The sequence below is a fragment of the Plecotus auritus genome (genome assembly GCF_963455305.1).
Source record: "Plecotus auritus genome assembly, chromosome: 6".
NCBI lineage: Eukaryota > Metazoa > Chordata > Mammalia > Chiroptera > Vespertilionidae > Plecotus > Plecotus auritus.
In genome coordinates, this window is record NC_137773.1 from 36,849,080 (window position 1) to 36,872,739 (window position 23,660).

Sequence of the window (23,660 nt, forward strand, 5' to 3'; positions counted from 1 at the left end):
TATTTTCATTGACGGTTTGGAACTGGACACAAGTGACTTCTTCTGTCCCCTCAGATCCTGAGATCAGCTAAGGGAGACCCTGTGGAAGTGGCAGTGGTTCCAGTATACCCAGAGGGGAGGGAGGAGGTCTGGGAAGGGTACTGGGAGAGAATCTTCTCCGGAGCAGAACCACAGTGAAACTTAGAAGTGCAGCAAGCCTGACGCTCTTGTGGAGGCTTCTCCTCCACCCCTGCCCCTCTCCAGAAAGGGTCCAAGAGTCCCTGAGGACCAGTTTCATGGACCCAGTCACATCTTAGAGTCTCAAGCACCTTTCTTAGATGTAGTGTCCAGGAGTGGACATGGTTTGGGAGGCCATTTCCTTAGCTCAACAGCAGATGCTTCTGCTTAGTGGGAGGTGGCATCTGGCATCAACCAATGAGGCAAGATCTATTTGCCAGGAGCTCAGGTTTGCTGGGCCAGGAGATGCAGCTGTTCTAATTCTCCATTTGTGGGCTCCCAGAGTCTGACAAGCCTAAGAACGGACAGCAGAGCCCTGGCCAGTGTGGCTCAGTTCATTGAGCATCATTCTGTGCACCAAAAGGTCACCAGTTCCATTCCCGTTGAGGGCACCCAAAAATAAATATTTTTTTTTTTTAAAGAAAGGACAGCAGATATCGTGGGAAGTTAATAACTTTTTTCAAAATGCCCACCATTGCCCAGCTGGTGTGGCTCAGTGGTTGAGCATCGACCTACTGTATGAACCAGGAGGTCACGGTTCTATTCCTGGTTGGGGCATATGCCTGGGTTGCGGGCTCCATCCGCAGTGTGGGGCCTGCAGGAGGCAGCTGATCAACAATTCTCTATCATCACTGACGTTTCTCTGTCTCCCTCTCTGAAATCAATAAAATATATTTAAAACATAAACAAAATGCCCACCATTCCCAAGTACACAGGAAACTTGAGTGCTCCAGTGTTACACCCTTATATCTCCACAAGCAGTCCAGAGTGGACTTCCAGAAGTGCGTACCTCCTCTTCTTCATTGACCTTTGCAGCGAGTCTCAAGCAAGTGATTGTGACAATGTGGAGTAAGCTCTCTCCCACCTGCAGTATAGAACGAAAAGTGAGTAGAAGATGAATGTCAGAAACAAACTGTGAAGCACTTGTGATTTTTTTCTTTAAGAAATTAACCCCCCTCCCCACTTTTTAAAAGACTGTATTCCTCCATAAATAAGTTAGTGGCAGCTTTAGATTTGACCAGTGGAACTTCTCCTGATATCAGTCAGGACAGATGCCTAGTCAGTAGTCCTTTCTTCATTGGGGGACCGACTGGAAGGGGGAATGTGACACCTTCTCAGGGAACCCGTAGTCCCATCCTGGCTCGGTCCAAGCTGGACAGGTCCAGACAAGCACACCCTACCTTACCACACAGGAGGTCCTTTCTCAGCTAGGTCCTCTCAACTCCAAGTCCACCCCTGACAACCACACACCACTAAGCCACAGGCACAGAGGTGGGGTGTGGAGAGGGTCCGATTCCAGGTCTCCCTCTTCCAGCAAGCTTCTTAGTTCTGAGCATGGAGATGGCTCATCTCTCAAGCAGCCTTGGGGAGTGGAGGTCCGCTCCCTCTCCCACCACCCCTCACCATCCCTCCGAGAGTTCCCTACCGTTCCTGAAGCCAGGAGGCGGCAGCAGGTGGTGAGAGCCAGGTTGAAAGTGGTGTGAGAGAAGAGGAAGACATTCCCCAGCCTCCGGAGCTGCAGCACCACCTCCTGCAAAGTGCAGCTGAGCTCCACCTGCTCAAAAGGGGGAGTAGGGATGGCAGGGAAGGTGGTTGGAGGCTGGTCCCGGCCCACCAGTGGCAGGAGCCGCCTGCTTAAGGTGAGCAGCCTCTTTGCCTTAATGGGGGGATAAGGACACATATGTAATACCTTAATCAATAAAGAAAAAAGATTTTAAAAATCGCGGAGGGGGAAGCGCCTCCCTGCCGCCCAGCGGCTCAGCGTTGCGGCCCCTTCCCGCGCCCGCTTCCCGTCCAGAGCAGAGCTCCCCGACCCACAGGCCCTTCCCAAGCACCTACTCGCAGGGCACCCCCCAGTGAGAGAACCGGTGAGTCCCGCCTCGTGCCTCGTGCCTCGTGCAGGGACGCACCTGGGGCTGTGTCCCGGCCCCTGGGTGCGGCTCACCTGAGCGCGGGTGCAGGTGGGGCCCGGCCGCGTCCCGAGCGCGCGTGAAGTGGGGGATGCAGGTGCTTCCGGGAGGGCCCGGTCGCAGGGACCAGTACCTGGGGGTGGCCGCCCCGCCACAGGCGCGCCTCGCGGCCCAGGGCCAGGTTGAGGTGGGCGACCAGCCGGCGCTCGTTCAGGGGGCCCACCGAGTCGCTCAGCCGCAGCGGGCGCGGGGGTGGCGGCGGGGTAGTGGGGCCGGCGGCGGCGGTGGGGACGGCGGCGGCGGTGGGGCCTGCAGCTCGCGGGGTCCGTGCAGTCCGCCCCCCGGGCTCCCCCCTGGACGGCGCGGGGAACCTTCTCCGAGGCGGCGGGAGACGGAGCCTAATGGCCACTGCGATCCGACGCCCGTCCGGCGTCTCCTCCGAGGGCGGGGACCGTGCGCCCGAAGCCATCGCAGCGCCGAGTCCTCGGTCTGCAGCGGCTGCCCCGGCTTTTTATAACCCAGCGCCCGCGCTTCGGGGCTGGGCCGCCCGGGGCAGGCGGGCTCGGCGGGCCCAACCCAGCCTCACCTGGAGCGGCGGCGTGCGTAGTCCGCCCCTCCTTGGCACTGGCCCCTGCGGTGAGGGACATCGACCTGGGACGCGGCCGGACGGGGCGCGCAGGTGGGCGAGGGACCCTCTTGACCTGGCTCCCACCAGGCGCCCGGGCACTGCGCTCCTCTTCCCGCCCGAAGCCCCCGCCCATGCTGTCTCCAGCCCGGATGGGGCAGCTGGTGACCCCGCGGCCCGGGAGAAGGACGCCGGCCACATACCCTGCTTCTTTCCTTAGACAGGTTTGAGAGGAGTTCCAGACTCCTAGTGTGATCTCGTGCAGCGACTTGATCCCCCAGAGTCTCGACCACCTCTCTCTCTCCCTCTCTCTCTCTCTGTCTCTCTCTCTCTCTCTCTCTCTCTCTCTCTCTCTCAAAAAAGCGATGATCTCCCTTACAAAATCGTTCATTCATGCATACCATTTTCTCACTGAGCAATATTTATTTAACGCCTATAATATCTTAGGCGCTGGGACATAACAATGAATAAAACAGACATGCACTTAGGTAGTAGTCCAGAAATACAGAAGAATACATGGGAGCCCCACAATTTCACTCCGAAGTATATGCCCAACAGAGATGCATATGTGTGCACAAAAGACACCTACTAATGTTCAGAGCAGCACTACTTGTAATAGCCGCAAGCTGGATACAACCCAAATGTTCATCAATAGTTGAATGAGATAAATTGTGGCCTAGTCACACAACGGTATATCCATACAATGGAATATTATTCAGCCATAAAAAATAATGACTGATATATGCTACAATAGGATGGAGCTTGAAAACATTCTAAGTGGTAGAAGCCATTCACAAAAGGCCACAACCTCTATAATATCACTTATATGAAATGTCCAGAATAGGCAAATTTATAGAGACAGAAAGTAGATTGGTATTTGCCTAGGGCTGGGATGTTAGTGAGGGGGGCAGGGCAAGTGGGGGTGACTGCTATGAGTATAGAGCTTCTTTTTAGGGTGATGGAAATGTTTAAATTGATCGTTGTTATGGTTGCACAACTCTCTATATAGCATAAATTATGGAGTTGTACAATTTAAATTGATGAATGATATGTGATTATGTTCTCAATAAAGCTGGGTGTATATATCATATGTATGGTATGTCAGATGATGTAAGTGCTATGGAAAGAGTAGGAAGGGAGATAAGACTGGAGTTGAAGGTTGGAATTTTAAAATACACTGAGTGGCCAGATTATTATGATCTCTGAACGCATAATAATCTGGCCACTCAGTATATATCCTATATAATAAAAGGCTAATATGCAAATTGTCCCCTCAACCAGGAGTTCGACCAGCGGCAGGCCGGCCAACCACCCATGTCCCCTCCCCCTGACCAGGCTGGCCGGACCCCACCCATGCACGAATTCATGCACCTGGCCTCTAATATATACTGAGTGGCCAGATTATTATGCGTTCAGAGATCATAATAATCTGGCCACTCGGTGTAGATGGTAGCAGGGCTCACTGAGAAGGTGATGTGTGAGCAGATATTCTGAAGGAGGTGACGGGGTCAGGCAGATATATAGGGGGAGAGCTTTTCAGAGCCTCAGTTTGGATCTGAGCTTTGTCACTGCCCATATGTATAACCTTGGACAAATTACTTACTTGGTGCTGTGCCTCAGTTTCTTTATCTGTAAAATAGTTATTCCTATTTTCTTTTAAAATAACCAATATACCTATTTCAAAAGGTTATGTGAATTAAATTAATTTTAAAAAAGAAAGTAAAGTACTTAGAACAGTACATGGGCATGAAATAAAATACTTTTTTATTAGTTCCTACTGCAAGTGCAAAAGCCTTTGCATTCTAAGGTAGAAGCATGCCTGTGATGACATGAATCAAGGAGGCTAGCTGTAACTGGTGTGCAGAACACTGAGCAAGGGGAAAGATTGTAGGACATGGGAAGAAGGGTTGTAACATTTACACTGTGAGATGGAAAGTCGTTGACAGGTTTTGAACAGAGAAAAGACACTATCTGATTTATGTTTTAACATTATCATTCTGGCTCCTGTGTTGAAAACAGACCAAGAGGGGATAAGAATGCATGCAAGGAAAGCAGTTTCTGAGCTGTTGTAGTAATATAGATGAGCAGTGGTGGTAGTGGTGAAAAATGGTCAGATTCTGGTTCTATCTTTGAAGATACAGAGAACAAGCATTGGATATTGGGTATGAGAGAAAGAGACTGGTTTTGACCATAACGATTGTCAGAATTCTGGTTATATTTGTGATGAGGTAAGTTCTTTGGTGTTTGGTGGGGGGCAGGTAGGAGCGGTAGGGATGGATACTGGGGGAGGGATGGAAATCAACCTTTCAATTTTAGACACAATAAATTTGAAATGCCTATTACACATCCAAGTGGAGTGGTGTTCAGGGGAGTGGTTCAAATAAGAAAGACGATAGATGGATCGTTCGTTCTTTCATAAAAATGTATTGAAAACCTACCCTGTGCCAGGGCCTATTCTCGGTCCCATTTTAAGTTTTGGAGATACTAGTGAGAATTCGACAAAACACCTCACGGACCTCACCTTCTAACGGTGAGAGATCATAAACAAGTCATCCATCAAGCGCAGTAATGTATCTAAAGTCTTTAGCTCTTCAGATGGGGGCACAATGTACAATTGCTATTAGAGTTTTTCTTTTTGTGTCTTTAAAAAAATCTTCACCAGAGGATATTCCTTCCATTGATCAAGAGAGAGAGAGAGAGAGAGAGAGAGAGAGAGAGAGAGAGAGAGAGAAACATCCATGTGAACAGGGGGCCGGGAATTGCAAGGGCTGCTATTGTTTTTTTAAATATTGGAGTATTGCAAGAGCCAGAAGATGGGGCTTGTGTTAGAAACGCCTCCTTTTCCCAACTAGGGACAGCCAGGCATACCCGCCCCCAACCAGCCAGATGTGTAGCGCGGCGGAATGGCAGCATTGCGCAGGCGCAGTTTGTCTGGCGTCCTAGGAGACGGACTTGAAAGCCTCTGCGCAGGCGTAATTCAAGCGCCGAAGGAAGCTGGACGCCCGGGAATGGGGCGGGGCGAGCCAGGAGTACGCCTGCGCACAGCGCACTCTCGCCCGGGAGCCGCAGTCTCGGGAGCACCAAGGCGGTTTTTCAGTTATCTTCGGCCAGCCGCTCCCGCGAACCCGGCGTCGTTGGACTGCACCCTGGGCGCGGACGTCCACCGGGCACGGGAGAGAGCCACGATGCCGGTGAGGAGAGTGGCTCAGCCGCTGTGGTTCCTCTTCATCTCCGCGGCCTGGCCCGGGGGCGCGGCCGTTGCCATGGAGGCGCGGAGCAGGCTGGCGGGCGGCCGGGGTAGGGCGGGGCAGGGCCCGGCCCTGGGTCCCGGGCCGTTCAGGAGCCTGGTGGGTAGGCCTGGGGTGCGCGAGCCTCCACCTGGCCTTGAGAAGGACCCGGGGCAAGCTCTGCTACCTTTGTCGCTGCTGCATCCCGCAGGGCCTGAGCTGCTTGAATGAAGGCGCTGTGCCAGAGGATGCGCTCTGGCTTTCAGCTCTGCCCGCTGGGTTGGGCATCTGGGAGAGGCCACCGAGAGTCGCTTTTGGATGCTCCGCACCCCATAGGATCTCCACAGCGGAGCCAGGCTCCGGAAGTTAGCAAAGCGAGGGCTGCCTGCCCCTACTCCAGGCCCCTGACTCGAGCTGTCATTTCTCTTGTGGCGCCTTAGCTTACAGTGCAAGAATGTAACCCCTAGGTGTCTTTGTGTGTGAGGGGACGAGGGGAGGTATGTTTGTCTTGTGCACTTAGTAAAGGGGTGACCGTAGTCCAGTGTAGGATCATGGAGAACACCTGAGCTATGGCCAGTTACTTGATTGTTACGAGGCCTTCGACAATTATTTAATCTTTCTGAGCCCTTAGTTCCCACATAATTTTACTTTTCCTCAGGGGGTTGTTATCAGGATGAAATAAGATACTGCTCAGGAGAAATAAAGGACAGTGCTTGCCACTTGGCATTAAATACTCAATATTTGTTCCTTGTCGTTGCTTTCAAATTTTATCAATTCATTCAATAAATATTGGGCACCAACCACATGGTAGGCACTGGAGATACAATATTGAGCAAAACCAGCCTGGTTCTTGACCTTGGGAAGAGAGAAGCTTGTCTTCTGGGGCGGAGGTCAAAACCATACATGTTTATAGAGACAAGCCACTTAACATTAATGAAGTCAGTTGGTGGCATACAATAGATAGAAGTAGGTTCTGATTAATTGTAAAGTGTTGCCATGTAGGAATGCTGGCTTACAGATGTCAGATCATCTATTTTTTTTCAAGAGAATCTGAAATTATTTTGTGAAAATTTTTCAATTTTTAATTTTTAGCAACTAATTAAAAAGACTTATTTTTTTATATTTATTTTTATTGATTTCAGAGAGGTAAGGAGAGGGGGAGATAGAAACATCAGTGATGAGAGAGAATCATTGATCCGCTGCCTCCCACATGCTCCACAATGGACCTGGCATGGACTGGAAATTGAACCATGACCTCCTGGTTTATAGGTTGACCCGCAACCACTGAGCCACACTGGCCGGGCCAAGAGATTTTTAAATACTATGAGCCAAACAAAAGACATCTGTGGGTTGAATTCAGCCCCTTGACTACCTGTTTGCAACCTCTGGTGTAGACAGAGAAAAACAAACATTAATTAAATAATGAGCTATCAAAGTGTAATTGTACCGGATGTAAAAGAAGTGAGAGTGCTCTCAGGGCCTATACAGGCATGCCTCGTTTTATTGCTCTTTATTGTGTTTCACAGATGTTTTGTGTTTTTACAAATTGAAGGCAAGACCTTCCACTAGCAAAAAGATTGTGACTCCTATTGCATTACTCGATTTATTGTTGTGGTTTGGAACTGAACCTGCAGTATCTCTGAGATATGCCTGTGCAAGGATTTGACCTACTCAGAGAAGTCTGCCCAGGTGAAGTGGATTTTGAGCTGAGATCTGCAATATAAATGAAGAGGAGAGTGAGGAATGTTCTAGGCCAGTGGTCGGCAAACCGCGGCTTGCGATCCACATGCGGCTCTTTGGCCCCTTGAGTGTGGCTCTTCCACAAAATACCATGGCCTGGGCGAGTCTATTTTGAAGAAGTGGCGTTAGAAGAAGTTTAAGTTTAAAAAATTTGGCTCTCAAAAGAAATTTTAATCGTTGTACTGTTGATATTTGGCTCTGTTGACTAATGAGTTTGCCGACCACTGTTCTAGGCAGAAGGAACTACAAGTAAAAAGGTCTGTGGTGAGAAGGATCATGGTGACAATAAAAGGCTGCTGTGGCTGTGGCTAAGAAAGCCAAGCACGGTAACTTGTGAAATAAGACAGGAGAAGTAGACATGGGCCAGGGCCAGATCTTACCTTAAGGATTTTTATTTTTATCCTAAGATGTGTGGGAAACCATTGAAGATTTTTAAGTAGGTTGTTTCTCTAATGAGTATCAAACAGTAGTCATACTAAAACATTTTTCTCTGCTGCCATTTTTTCCCTTTCTGTCTTTCATTTATTGTTGTCTTCTATAAAGAAAATAGACTATATATGGATGTATTATATGATAAAAAAACATTTTACTAATTCATTTTAAAAAAAATAAAAGTCTCAGGAGAACAGAGGACCTACTACTTACTATATTCTTGATGAGTAAAGTTGTTAATTTTGTTCACATGTGTTTTCCTACAGGTAGGAAACTCAGGAAGTCTGGGACTTTTGTGCAGAATGACAATAATATACTGATCATTTCTGCTTGAGTAGCATTTACTATAAATGTAAATTATATTTTCCCTCCCCTCATTTGTATTGTAAAAGAAACTTCTTTTTCACATTTTTAAATACACTTTTTCTATGTAGCTGTAAGATCTTTAATTGCATTTAACAGATATTTATGGAGTACTTACATGTGCAAGGCACTGAGATGGCAAAGTAACCTTTTTCAAATTTTAAACAATCTGTTGAAGGTAAATGTAAATATTCTTTTCATGATCTGTGAATATTTTCTCCACCAGATCAATAAATCAGAGAAGCCAGAAAGCTGTGATAATGTGAAGGTGGTTGTGAGGTGCCGACCCCTCAATGAGAGAGAGAAATCCATGTGCTACAAACAGGCTGTCAGTGTGGATGAGATGAGGGGAACTATCACTGTACATAAGACCGATTCTTCCAATGAACCTCCAAAGACATTTACTTTTGATACAGTTTTTGGACCAGAGAGTAAACAACTTGATGTTTATAACTTAACTGCAAGACCTATTATTGATTCTGTTCTTGAAGGCTACAATGGTGAGTACTTTATATAGTTCACTTTTTTAAAAAACAACTTTATTCTGGTATTATTAGTACCCCATACATTCACTTATTGCAATTATAGTTTGATGAGTTGTAGTAAATACAGTTGTGAAACTATCACACAATTCAATTTATCACCCCCAAAAGTTCCTTTATATCTACTTACAGTCCCACCCCCAGGTAGCAATCGACTTGCTTTCTGTTTATGGTTTCACCTTTACTTAGAATGTCATATAAATCAAATCATACACTACCTCATCTTTCTTATCTGTTTTCTTTTACTTGGCATAATGTTTTTGAGGGGCATTCATGTTGTAGCATCTATCAGTAATTTGGCTCCTTTTTATTGCTGAATATATCACCTTTTATGATCTTTGATGGTAATCTGGGTTATTCCAATTTTTTGGCTATTATACAAAATGCTGCTATGAGCATTCTTTTTAAGGCTTTGTACAGATACACTTTAAGGTTTTTCTTGGGTAGATACCTAGGAGTGGAATTGCTGGGTTGTATGGTTAATGTATATTTATTTTATTTTTATGAAGTGTGTATTATAATTAATTGGGAGAATAGATAACAACTTGTTTGGCCAATTTTTTCCCATTAAAATTTTTTTTTATTTTTCAATTACAGTTGACATACATTATTATGTTAGCTTCAGGTGTGCACCCCAGTGATTAGACAGTACATAACTTACTAAGTGATCACCCTGATAAATTTAGTACCCATTGACACCACACATAGTTATTAAATATTATTGACTATATTCCCTATGCTGTATTTTACATCCCCGTGACTATTCTGTAACAACCAATTTGTACTTAATCCCCTTTTTCACCTATTCCCTCAACCCCCTGCCCATCTGGCAACTGTCAAAATGTTCTCTATGAATCTGTTTAGTTCTCTATGAGTATCTATGAGTCTGTTTTAGTTCTGCTTGTTTGTTTGTTCTTCAGATCAGTTAGTATATCATTCATTTCTTTTTAAAAAATATTTTTATTGATTTGATGAGAGAGAATCATTGATGGGCTGCCTTCTGCACGCCCGACACTGGGGATTGAGCCTGCAACCCAGGTATGTGCCCTGACTGGGGATCGAACTGTGACCTCCTGGTTCATAGGTCGACACTCAACCAAGTGCCATAAAAACAGAGCCTGAAGAAAGTGAGTAATCTACCCACGTGGGTAGCTGAGAGAAGCACATTCTGAGCATAGGAACAAACAAGCACAAAGCCCCATAAGCAGAAATGTGCTTGATGTGTTCCCTGAATGAGAAGAGGCCAGAGGAGTTGGCATCAAGTGAACAAATCCAAGTGCGTTAGACAAGGTCAGAGTGGTAAATGGGCAGAGCAGCTCATGTGGGTGTTTTAGGCCAGAGAAAGGACCTTGGCCCTTCCTTCCCTGTGAGTGAGGTTCTCCTATGTTTTTATCTAGAAGTTGTAAACATTTTAGGTCTTAAATTTAGGTCTGTCATCCATTTTGAGTTTTTATATGTTATATGAAGTAAGAGTCTAGTTCTTATTTTTTTCCTTCTTGCCTATGGATATCCACTTGTTCCAGCACCATGTGTTGAAAAGGCTATCCTTTCCTTTGGAATTAACTTGGTTCTTTTGGTAAAAATTAATGGACCACAAATGTGTGGGCTTATTTTGGATTGTCTATTCTACTGGTATTCCATGTATATCCTGTTTTGATTACTGCAGCTTTATAATATGTTTTGAAATTAGGTAGTATATGATCTCTAACTTTATTCTTTTTCAAAATTATTTGTGTGTTTTTTTCTGGTGTTCTTTGCATTTTCATATAAATTTTAGGATCACCTTGTCAATTTCTACCAAAGTAACCTGGGATTTTGTTGAATTGTTATTCTGACAATGTTGGAGTCTTCCGGTACAGGAACATGATAGATTTGCCCATTTATTATGTCTTGTTTAATTTCTTATATCAGTAGTTTTATAGTTTTTAGTGTATAGACATAGTACTTTTCATAAATTTGTTTTTAAGTAGTTTTTGATACTTTGTGAATAGAACTGTTCTTATAATTTCATTTTTGGAATTATGCATTGTGAATGTATAGAAATGCACTTGATTATTTTAGTAGGGTTTTTTTTTTTAATTGAGATAACAATTCAAATAACATAAGATTTACTACTTTAACCACTTTACAGTGTACAAGTCAGGTTTTCAGTACATTCATAGTGTTGTGCACTGTTACCATTATCAGTTTCCAGAACATTTCCATTACCCCCAAAAGAAACTTTTATCCGTATTAGTAGTTACATCTAATTCTGCTCTCTCCTACTCTGCAACAGTTTATTACTTTCTGTGTATGAATTTGCCTGTTCTGGGCATTTCATATAAATAGAATCAGACACTACGTAGTCTTTTGTATCTGGCTCCTTAGCATGTTTTCAGTGTTCATCCTTACTGTATGTATCAGTACTTCATTCTTTTTATGGCAAAATAATATTCCATTGTATGGGTAGAGTATATTTTGTATATTCATTTATCAGTTGATGAACAATTATTTTCATTTTTTGGCTATTATGAAGAATGTTACTATGAACATTCTTGTACAAGTTTTTGTGTGAACATGTTTTCAGTTCTCTTATGTATATATTACCTGGAGTGGAATTGCTGGGTCAAAAAGTTAACTGCCAGACTTTTCCACAGCGGCTGCTCCTTTTTTATACCCACCAGCAATGTATGAGGTTCTTAATTTCTCCACATGCCAAAATTTGTTATATGTCTATTTTTTTAAATTGTTTAAAGTATTACATATAGTAGTACAGATTTCTCCTTTTTTTTCCCCATTGACCTTCCCCCAGCCTCCCCTACCCCGTGTCGCATGCCCTCATCCCACCCCCCCAGTGTCTTGTGTCCATTGGTTGTGCTTATATGCATGCATACAAGTCCTTTGGTTGATCTCTTTCCCCCTCTCCCCAATATTCCCCAGCCTTCCTGCTATAATTTGACAGTCTGTTTGGTGCTTTACTGCCTCTGTATCTATCATTTTGTTCATCAGGTTATAATGTTCTTTATTTTCCATAAATGAGTGAGATCATGTAGTATTTTTCTTTCATTGCCTGGCTTATTTCACTTAACATAATGCTCTCCAGGCCCATCCATTCTGCTGCAAATGGTAAGAATTCCTTCTTTTTTATAGCAGTGTACTATTCCATTGTGTAGATGTACCATAGTTTTCTAATCCATTCATCTGCTGATGGGCATTTAGGCTGTTTCCAAATCTTAGCTGTGGTGAATTGTGCTGCTATGAACATAGGGGTGCATATATCCTTTCTGATTGGTGTTTCTGGTTTCTTGGGATATATTTCTAGAAGTGGGATTGCTGGGTCAAATGGGAGTTCCATTTTTAGTTTTTTGAGGAAACTCCATACTGTTCTCCACTGTGGTTGCACCAGTCTGCATTCCCACCAGCAGTGCACGAGGGTTCCTTTTTCTCCGCATCCGCGCCAGCACTTGTCGTTTGTTGATTTGTTGATGATTGCCATTCTGACAGGTGTGAGATGGTACTGCATTGTCGTTTTGATTTGCATCTCTTGGATAATTAGTGACTTTGAGCATACTATCTAATAAAGCGGGAATATGCTAATTGACCATCACTCCGTCACAAAGATGGCTACACCCACAGCTGAGGCCAAGTTCTCATAAGGAGCCTTAACGAGCAATCAGCAGGGACCTGAGGCTATGCCCTCCCCCGCTCCCATGGGGCTTGACGGGGGACCTCAAGGTGCACTAGGTCGGGGGAACTCAGGCTGCGCCCCCGCCCAGCGGGGCTTGATGGGGACCTGAGGATGCGCCTCCCTGTTGGTGGGGCTTGACTGGGAACCTGAGGCTGCACCCCCTTCCTGGTGCTGGGCTGGGGGACCTCAGGCTGTGCCCCCCCCCGCCTGGCCGGGCTTGACAGGGGATCTCAGGCCATGCCCCCCCCCCCCCCCAGCGGGGCTTGACAGGGGATCTCAGGCCATGTCCCCCACCTGGCCGGGCTTAACGGAGGACTTCAAGGCATGCCCCTCGCCCTGGTCTGGGCTGGGGGACCTCAGGCCACGCCCCCCATCCTGGTGCCGGGCCAGGGGACCTGAGGCTATGTCCCCTGCCCGGCAGGGCTTGACAAGGGTAGGACTGGCTGGGTCTGGATCTAGTCCAATGCAGGGGGACTGGCCAGGTCTGGTTCTCATGTGAGTTTGAGGTGCATGTGGGTGGGCGGGGACTTGACACTGGTTCCCATGGTGAGCCCCAGATTCTGACAGGATGAAGGTTTTCATATACATTTTTCTAATTTTCTTTTAACTCTGACACTTCCATTATAGAAAAAGGGCAAATAACAATATTAAATTATTTACTCTAATCCCCTTTTAATGTGCACGAATTTCGTGCACCAGGTCACAAGTGTTTTCATATGTCTCTTGGCCTTCCTTCTGTCTTCTTTCGAAAAGATTCTATTTAGGTCTGTTGCCCATTATTTTATTGGATCATTTATCTTCCTTTTATTAAGTTGTATAAGTTCCCTATACATGTTGGAGATTAAACCTTTATCAGTGATAACATTTGCAAATATGTTCTCCCATACAGTGGGCTTTCTTGTTGTTTTGTTGATGGTTTCTTTTGCTGTGCAAAAACTTTTTATTTTGATGTAGTTCCATTTGTTTATTTTCTTTTTAGTTTCCATTGCCCTAGGAGCAGTATCGGTGAAGAAATTGCTTCTGCCTATGTCTGAGATTTCTCTGCCTGTGGATTCCTCTAGTATTTTTATGGTTTCCTGTCTTATGTTTAAGTCCTTTATCCATTTTGAGTTTATTTTGTGTATGGTGTAAGTTGGTGATCTAGTTTCATTTTTTTTCATGCATCTGTCCAATTTTCCCAACACCATTTATTGAAGAGACTGTCTTAACTCCATTGTATGTTCATGCCTCCTTTGTCAAATATTAATTGAGCATAGTGGTTTGGGTCGATATCTGGGTTCTCTATTCTATTCCATTGGTCTATATGTCTGTTCTTGTGCCAATACCAGACTGTTTTGAGAACAGTGGCCTTGTAGTACAGCTTGAAATCTGGTATTGAGATCCCACCTACTTTGTTCTATCTCAGGATTGCTGTGGCTATTTGGGGTCTTTTTTTATTCCAGATGAATTTTTGGAGAGTTCTTTCTAGGTCTGTGAAATATGCCGTTGGTATTTTAATGGGGAGTGCATTGAATCTATAGATTGCTTTGGGTAGTAGGGACATTTTAATGATGTTGATTCTACCAATCCACGAACATGGTATGTTCTTCCATCTGTTTACATCTTCCTCTATCTCTTTTTTCAGTATCCTGTAGTTTTCTGCATATAGGTCTTTTACCTCATTAAGTTTATTCCTAGGTATCTTAATTTTTTTGGTGTGATAGTAAATGGGATTGCTTTTTTAGTCTTTCTGTAAGTTCACTATTGGTGTATAGCAGTGGTCGGCAAACTCATTAGTCAACAGAGCCAAATATCAAGAGTACAACGATTGAAATTTCTTTTGAGAGCCAAATTTTTTAAACTTAAACTTCTTCTAATGCCACTTCTTCAAAATAGACTCGCCCAGGCTGTGGTATTTTGTGGAAGAGCCGCAGTCAAGGGGCCAAAGAGCCGCATGTGGCTTGCGAGCTGCAGTTTGACCACTGGTGTATAGAAATGCCATAGGTTTCTTGGCGTTAATTTTGTATCCTGCTACATTGCCGAATTCATTTATTAAGTCTAATAGTTTTTTGATGGAGTCTTACGGGTTTTTTATGTACAGTATCATGTCATCTGCAAATAAGGACAGCTTTACTTCTTTTCCAATTTGGATGCCTTTTATTTCTTCTTCTTGTCTAATTGCAATGGCTAGTACTTCCAGCACTATGTCGAACAGGAGTGGTGAGAGTGGACATCCCTGTCTTGTTCCTGTTCTTAGGGGAAATGGTTTTAGTTTTTGCCCATTGAGTATGATGTGGCTGTGGGTTTATCATATATGGCTTTTATAATGTTGAGGTATGATCCTTCTATTCCCACCTTGCTTAGAGTTTTTATCAAGAAAGGGTGTTAGATTTTGTCAAATGCTTTTTCTGCATCAATTGATATGACTATGTGATTTTTATCTCTCAATTTGTTTATGTGATGTATCACGTTTATTGATTTGCGGATATTGTACCATCCTTGCATCCCTGGGATAAATCCTACTTGGTCATGGTGTATGATTTTTCTGATGTACTGCTGGATCTGATTTGCTAGAATTTTGTTGAGGATTTTGGCATCTATGTTCATGAGGGATATTGGCCTGTAATTCTCTTTCATTGTGTTGTCTTTATCTGGTTTTGGTATTAGGGTGATGCTGGCTTCATAGAATGAGCTTGGAAGTGTGCCTTCCTCTTGAATTTTTTGGAATAGTCTGAGGAGGATAGGTTTTAGTTCTTCCTTGAATGTTTGGTAAAACTCCCCTGTGAAGCCCTCTGGCCCCGGGCTTTGTTTGCTGGAAGCTTTTTGATGACTGTTTCAATTTCTTCCATAGTTACTGGCCTGTTGAGATGTTTAGATTTGTCCTGATTGAGTTTTGGAAGGTTGTATTTTTCTAGGAATATGTCCATTTCCTTCAGGTTGTCCAGTTTGTTGGAATAGAGTTGTTCATAGTATTTTTTAACAATCCTTTGTATTTCGGTGGGTTTTGTTGTTATTTCTCCTCTTTTATTTCTGATTTTGTTTATTTGGGTCCTCTCTCTTTGCTGCTTGGTGAGCCTGGCTAGAGGTTCATCAATCTTGTTTATCCTTTCAAAGAACCAGCTCTTGGTTTTGTTGATCTTTTGTATTGTTTTTTTGGTCTCTATGTCATTTATCTCCACTCTGATCTTTATTATTTCCTTACTTCTGCTCACATTGGGCTTTTCCTGTTGCTCTCTTTCTAACTCTTTGAGTTGTAGGGTTAGGTAATTTATTACCATTGTTTCTTGTTTTTTGCAGTAGACTTGTAGAGCTATGACCTTTCCTCTCAAGACTGCTTTTGCTGTGTCCCATAGATTTTGGATTGTTGTGTTTTTATTGTCGTTTGTTGCCATGATGTTTTTTATTTCTTCTTTGATCTCTCTGGTAACCCAGTCATTGTTTAATAGCATGCTATTTAGTCTCCATGTGTTTGATTTCTTTGGATTGTTTTTATTGTAGTTGATTTCCGGTTTTATGCCACTGTGATCTGAGAAGATGCTTGATATGATTTCTATCTTCTTGAATTTTAAGAGACTTTGCCTGTGATCCAATATATGGTCTGTCTTTGAAAATGACCCATGTGCACTTGAGAAGAATGTATATTCTGTGGCTTTGGGGTGAAATGTTCTGAAGATGTCAATTAATTCCATCTGGTCTAGTGAGTCATTTAGGATTGATGTTTCTTTACTGATTTTTTGTTTAGAGGATTTGTCCAATGGAGATAGTAGGGTATTAAAGTCTCCTACTATGATTGTATTGCTATCAATCTCTGCCTTGATATCTTCCAGGAGTTTTTTTTATGTATTTGGGTGCTCCTGTGTATTGGGTGCATATATGTTTACCAGAGTTATTTCTTCTTGTTGAATTGCTCCCTTTAGTATTATGAAGTGGCCTTCTTTATCTCTTTTTATGTCCTTCACTTTGAGATCTAATTTGTCAGATATAAGTATTGCTATCCCTGCTTTTTTTTCATTTCCATTCACCTGAAAAACCCTTTTTCATCCCTTCATCCTCAATCTGTGTGCGTCTTTTTTTCTGAGGTGGGTTTCTTGTAGAAAGCAGATATATGGGTCTTGTTTTCTTATCCAATCCGTTACCCTATGTCTTTTGATTGAGGCATTTAATCCATTTACATTTAATGTTATTATAGATAGGTACTTGTTTGTCACCATTTTTATTCTTTACCCGTGTTCCTTCTTTACTTCCTATTTCTTTTTTTTTTTAATAGCAGACCCTTTAGCATTTCTTGCATTGCTGGTTTGGTGGTAATAAACTCCCTTAGTCCTTTTTTGTCTGTGAAGCTCCTGATTTCACCTTCAGTTTTGATTGATAGCCTTGCTGGGTACAGTATTCTTGGATTCAGACCCTTCCTTTGCATGACTTTGTATATTTCATTCCATTCCCTTCTGGCCTGATGTGTTTCTGTTGAGAAATCAGTCACTAATCTGATAAGGGATCCTTTGTAGGTAACTCTCTGTCTCTCTCTGGCCACTTTTAAGATTCTTACTTTGTCATTGGTGTTTGCCAATTTAATTATAATGTACCTTGGCATCGGTCTTTTGGGGTTCATTTTGCTTGGGACTCTGTGAGCTTCTTGGATTTGTATGGGTTTTTTCTTCTCTATATCAGGGAAGTTTTCTGTCATTATTTCTTCAAACAGGTTTTCTATTCCTTGCTCAGTTTCCTCTCCTTCTGGCACCCCTATTTTGCGAATGTTGTTTTGTTTCGTGTTTTCCCAAAGTTCCCTTAGGCTCTCCTCCTGCTTTTTAATTTTTTTTTTCTTTTTTTCTTTTTAAATATATTTTATTGATATTTTATAGAGAGGAAGGAAGAGGGATAGAGAGCTAGAAACATCGATGAGAGAGAAACATCGATCAGCTGCCTCCTGCACACCTCCAACTGGGGATGTGCCTGCAACCAAGGTACATGCCCTTGACTGGAATCGAACCCGGGACCCTTCAGTCCGCAGGCCGACGCTCTATTTACTGAGCCAAACCGGTTTCGGCTAATTTTTTTTTTCTAGAAGCTGCTCTACTTGGGTATTTTTTCCTACCTTGTCTTCTAGCTCACTGATGTGGTCCTCTGCTTCTTCTAGTCTACTCTTGATGCTTTCTATTGAGCTCTTTACAGCAGTGATGCCATTTTCCATTTCTTCTTGATTCTTCATTTCCTCTTGGTTCTCACACATATTGTCGAATTTGTCTTCCATTCTTTTCATCCACCCTATGACCATTTCTCTGAATTCTTTCTCTGACACATTGCTTGCCTCCATTTCGTTTACTTACTTTTCTGGTGATGCCTGCTTTTCTTTCATATGCGGGCTGTTTCTTTGTCTCCCCATGTTCTCTCTTCTCCGCGTGTCTGGTTATATAGTTCTCTCTCTCCTTTCCGTGGTGGAGTGTAGAGCTCCTCTGAATCTGTGTGCTTGCGCCACTTGGGAACCGGTGTTCTTGGGTTTTCAGCTGTTTGGTGGGTGCCGTAGTTGTAGATTCCCGGGCTTTTCAGGCTCCTGATAACATCCACTTTTCCTTCAAGATGGCGCGTTCTCCACGTCTGAGCCAGTCGCTCCGGGAGGGAACCCAGCAGCAGTGAGGGCTGCCTGGTCAGGGGAGCCCTGTCTGACAGTCCCACACAGTCTCCTGGAGTATAGCTGTCCCTCAGCTCACCAATAAACACTCCCCATGCGACCACACACTCTCCCTTTGTTTTCTCACTCACACACTATCTTGCCGTCTACCTTCCCACAGGCACCCATTTTCTGCAGTCGCCAGAAGGCATTTTCATTGATGTCTTGGTAACGAGGTCTGAGAGAATATTCTATCGCACATTAGTCAAATTTCTTTTGTGGGTGGGAGGAAGGTCCCTGTTCTCCGAGGTCTTTGAATATCTTGCCTGCCTTCTTTCTTCTGTTTGAATAGCAAAGATTATGAGACCTGGGTTGTGGGCTCAGTCCCCAGTAGGGGGCATGTAGGAAGTAGAGGATCGATGATTCTTTCTCACCATTGATGTTTATATCTCTTCCTTCCTCTCTCTGGCTGGGAGTTGCACATGGGACCTGGGAGCTCCTGTCTTTTTTATTATAGCCATGCTAATATTATGAAGTGGTATCTCATTGTATTTTGCAGTTGATTTTTGAAAAACTGTTGTATTCTGCAACCTTGCTAAACTTAGTATTTCTAGTAGGCTATCATTACTACTATTATTATTATTATTATTATTATTATTATATTTTTGTAGATTCCTTAGGATATTGTATAGACACAAGAGCATGTTGTTAGCAAATAAAGATAGTTCACCCAATTTCTTTCTTTCCTATTCTTTTATTACCTGAATTGCACTATAGTTCCATAATTTCTTTCTGTTACCTGAATTGCACTGGCTAGAACCTACAGTACAATGTAGTAGTGGTGATAGTGGACATTTTTGTCTTGTTCCTGATCTTAGAAAGCATTCATTGTTTTACCAGTAAATGTGATGTTATTTGTAGATTTTTTTCCCTTTCCTTTTTTTTATTGTCTAAAGTTTTACATATGTCTCCTTTTTCCCCAATTGACAACCCCTCATCCCCCCCCACCCCCACCCCACCGCAGCCATTCCCACCCTGGGCAAGCCCTCACTGCCCCAGTGTCTGTGTCCATTGGTTATGCTAATATGCATGCATACAAGTCCTTTGGTTGCTCTCTAACCGCCCCCCCCCCTTCCCCTACCATTTGTCTCTGGATCTATTCTCGTTCATCAAATTATGTTGATCATTCCACATATGAGTGAGATCATGTGATATTTATCTTTCTCCGACTGGCTTATTTCTCTTTGTAGATTTTTCATAGACATCCTTTATCAGATTGAGGATGCTTCCCTCTGTTTTTAGTTTGAGAGTTTTTTCAGGAATGTATATTTTGTCAAATGCATTTTTTTCTGCACTTATTTAAATGATCTTTTTAAAAAGACCATTTGTTAATATGGTCAATTGCATTGGTTGATTTTAAAATATGAAACCAGCCAGGCCACCTGGTCATAGTGTATATTGTATATTGTTAGATTTGATTCCCTGAAATTTTTTAAAATATATTTTTATTGATTTTAGGGAGGAAGAGAGAGGGAGAGAGAGATGGAAACATCAATGATGAGAATCATTGACTGGCTGCCTCCTGCATGCCCCCTACTGGGGATCGAGCTGCAACTACCATTTATTTGTACTCTACCAGACATCATGTTGGTCACTTGAAGTGTTTCATTTGGTCCTTACTATTAATGTAGGGTAGCTAAATTTTTATTCTCATTTTACCTTTGAGGAGACAATCTCTGGGTAGAAACTTGTTTAAGGTCAAGTGGATAAAAAGTGGCAGATACGTGATTCACTCTGAGGTCTTTTTTATCTAGAATCTGTATTCTTTTGCTGTAATTACGCTATCTTTTCCAACTTAATGCCCACATTAAATAATTAATGTACACATTACAAGAAATGTTTTTAAATGTAAGGTTTTACATTTAGGGTTTGGAGTTCTTTTTATTAATAATTAGAAATATCTCATTGACTCTAGTACTTTAATCGTGCTTTGCTCATGAGGCACAGAGTACATACATATTGTAATTGTTGTCAATAAAGGTGAAATTTGTACTAGAATTCAGGGAAGAAATTGCATCACAGTGTCAAAGGAATTAATTTTAAGAGCTGTTGTTCTACAGATTTATACTCTAAAAAGACATTGATTTTCATTTTCAGGGACTATTTTTGCATATGGACAAACTGGAACAGGCAAAACTTTTACTATGGAAGGTGTTCGAGCTGTTCCTGAACTCAGAGGAATCATTCCAAATTCATTTGCTCACATATTTGGTCATATTGCAAAAGCAGAGGGTGATACAAGGTAAAATAATTCTTTTATTTTTCCAATATTGAGAAGTACAAACTTAAGAAAGGCATATAGGTACAAATTTTATAAACACACTTTAAAACTGTTCTTAAAAATATTTCACTGTTTTAAAGTGATGTTTTATTTATAGATTTTTGGTTCGAGTGTCTTATTTGGAAATATATAATGAAGAAGTTCGTGACCTCTTGGGCAAGGATCAGACACAGAGGTTAGAGGTAAGGATAATTGAAATTGGAGTTCTTTACAAAGCAATAGAATGTTAAGACCAATAATAGCTTAATCTTATCTATGCCTACTTCTATAGCCAGATATCCTACACTCTCGCCATCCCATTCTACTCCCCCCCTCTTTCCAGCCTACTTTACTCCTATTTCAGAATCCTTACATTTATTCTTTTCCTCCTACCCCAACCCAGATTGGCTACTTCCTGTTTCTTTAAGTCTTAGCTTAAACATCATCTTAGGGAAACTTATCCTGTCCCTGCTTCATCAGCGTAAGTCTCTATAATGTATTCTTATACTGTCTTATATTTTTTAATTCATGGCATTATTACAGTGGAAGTAAAATAATTTTTGTGTGTAATTATTTGTTTGTATGTTCTCCCTATAGATTTTCACTTCCTCAAGTGTAGAGACTGTTTACCTTGTTTGTCACTGTATACTCAGTATCTAGCAGTGTCTCACAGTAGGTGTTCAATAAATAATTGTGTTAAATAACACATTTATTTACACATTATATGTAGTGGGTGTTCAATGTTCAATAAAAAACACATAGATGTTCAATGAATAGCTGTGAAAGAATTATGGATATATGTATTAAGTCTTATGATTATTATTTTTTTTAGGTTAAAGAAAGACCTGACGTGGGAGTTTATATCAAAGATTTATCAGCTTATGTGGTAAATAATGCTGATGATATGGATAGAATTATGACACTAGGCCACAAAAATCGTAAGTGTAAATCATAATTTTGATTAAACATTTATGTGTTGAGTAGGCTGGTTTAGAAGCAAAAACTGGTGTGACATTTTGTTCCACAAAGTCTGGATTTTTAAGTTTCTTGAAAATCCTTTCTCTTTGATTATTTACTAGGTAAAGAGCACATATGGATGAAAGATATCACAGATTACTTTCTGTGCTGACCAAAATTTTCTTTCTTAGTACTAATGCTATATCTTATATAGCTGTTTATTTGTTAGCTACAGTAATATTTGGTAACATTTATTGAGCACTTACAATGTGGCAAGTGCTTATTCTAAGTGCTTTATAAGAATGGTCTCTTTTAATCCTCACAATAGACTATGACAGTATTAAATTCCTGTTTTATGATTGAGGGAACCAAGACTTAATTTAAATAGCTTGTCCAAGTTTATATACTACTTAATAAGTGGCAGAATGAATATCTTAATCTAGCCATGAATCAGTATAACCAGGCACTATACTGCCACCCTTTTATTGACAGGAATAGCAAATCAAAATTAAAGTGATATTTTTAAAAAATATATTTTTATTGATTTCAGAGAGGAAGGGAGAGGGAGAGAGAGATAGAAACATCAATGATGAGAGAGAATCCTCTTGCATGCCCCACACTGGGGATCGATCCCAACCCTGGCATATGCTCTCACTGGATATGGAACCGAAGTGGTTTTTTTTTTTAAGTAATTGTTTCAGGTTTTGTGTAAATAATAAAGAACGTAAGCAATATTTAATACACAGATGCCCCAGGCCTCGTAATAGTGATGTTGCTAATAATTAGAGATTAAAGATGAAAGATTAGAACATAGGAAATAAACATGTTTCAAAGTTTTTTATGACTAGACTAAAAATCAAGCAAACTCAAGGAAATTAAAAATATTTTAAAAATCAATTGCAGCCCAGCCAGCGTGGCTAAGTGGTTGAATGTCAACCAATGAACCAGGAGGTCACGGTTGATTCCCGCTCAGGGCACATGCCTGGATTGCAGGCTCGATTCCCCAGTGTGGGATGTACAGGGGACAGCCAATCAATGATTCTCATCATTGATGTTTCTATTTCTTTCTCTCCCTTCTTCTCTGAAATCAATAAAAAAATTTAAAAAATCAATTGCATTCTTAAAAACCAAGTTGTAGAAAAAGACCAAATTTTAACAGGAAAATGAGCAAAAGGTATGTACAAATATGTTATTCACAGAACTGTACACAGCAATAAGCATGTGAAAGGATGTTAACTACAATAATATTTGGTAACATTTATTGAGCACTTTGTAGCAACTTCACAAGTAATTAGGAAAATGCATATTAAAACAACAGTGGGAGATATTTTACCCACCGGTTTGGATGAAGGGATATACAGGTTGGTAAGGCTGTACTGGTGATGAGATTATAAAATAGTGCGGTTTTTTGAATGGAAGTATAATAGTAACTGTTGAAATTTTAAAAATGCATTTCTTTTGACACAGTGTTTCTAATTCTAGATAGATATTCTAGAAAAATATATTTAAGTATAACAAATTTCTATTGAAACATTTGTAATAAAAAGTTTGACACAATCTAAATAACTATAAACAAAACATTGGTTATATAAATTATGGTACAAAAATAATGTGGACTATAATGAAGCTCTGAAAAAAATCACAATTAGTTTAATCTCCATGTAGAGACCTGGTATATTTATAAGATATATGTATTATTAAGTGAAAAGCAGATTTCAGAATAGTATTACTACATCATCCCTTTAACATATTTGTAAAAAAGCTAAATTATTAAACAATATGTTTGGACATTGTGTGTGTGTGTGTGTCTGTGTGTTCACATGTGTGCATGTGAAATAGAAATGAAAGGACATTTAATAGTGGTTACCTTTAGGAAAGGGGAAGTAAGATTGGAGAAAAGGGATGTCAGGAGCTTTCATTGTTTTTTTAAAATATACTTAAAAATTTTTTATCCCAGGAATATGTTCATGTACTGCTTATTTAATTTTTAAAAATTTTAACATAAGATTACATTTACAGTAGTGACCAAAAGCTTCCATTAACTACCTGAGAATTAGTTTAACGTGGTATGTGAGAT

The 23,660-nt window shown here is 41.6% G+C and overlaps 1 protein-coding gene across 2 annotated transcripts in view; it reads left to right on the forward strand.

Moving 5' to 3' along the window:
• Positions 1–5,654: 5,654 nt before the first annotated feature.
• Positions 5,655–23,660, forward strand: part of KIF3A (kinesin family member 3A) — a gene marked incomplete at its 5' end in the record, with an annotated part of 45,293 nt that continues 27,287 nt past the window's right edge. The window contains 5 exons of one of the 2 annotated variants that reach the window (XM_080676104.1): positions 5,655–5,942; positions 8,740–9,013; positions 20,464–20,608; positions 20,745–20,829; positions 21,459–21,564. In XM_080676104.1, coding sequence (XP_080532230.1) covers positions 5,655–5,942; positions 8,740–9,013; positions 20,464–20,608; positions 20,745–20,829; positions 21,459–21,564 — 898 coding nt within the window. The remainder of the gene's footprint in view (positions 5,943–8,739; positions 9,014–20,463; positions 20,609–20,744; positions 20,830–21,458; positions 21,565–23,660) is intronic. The other variant, XM_080676105.1, reaches the window with a different exon arrangement.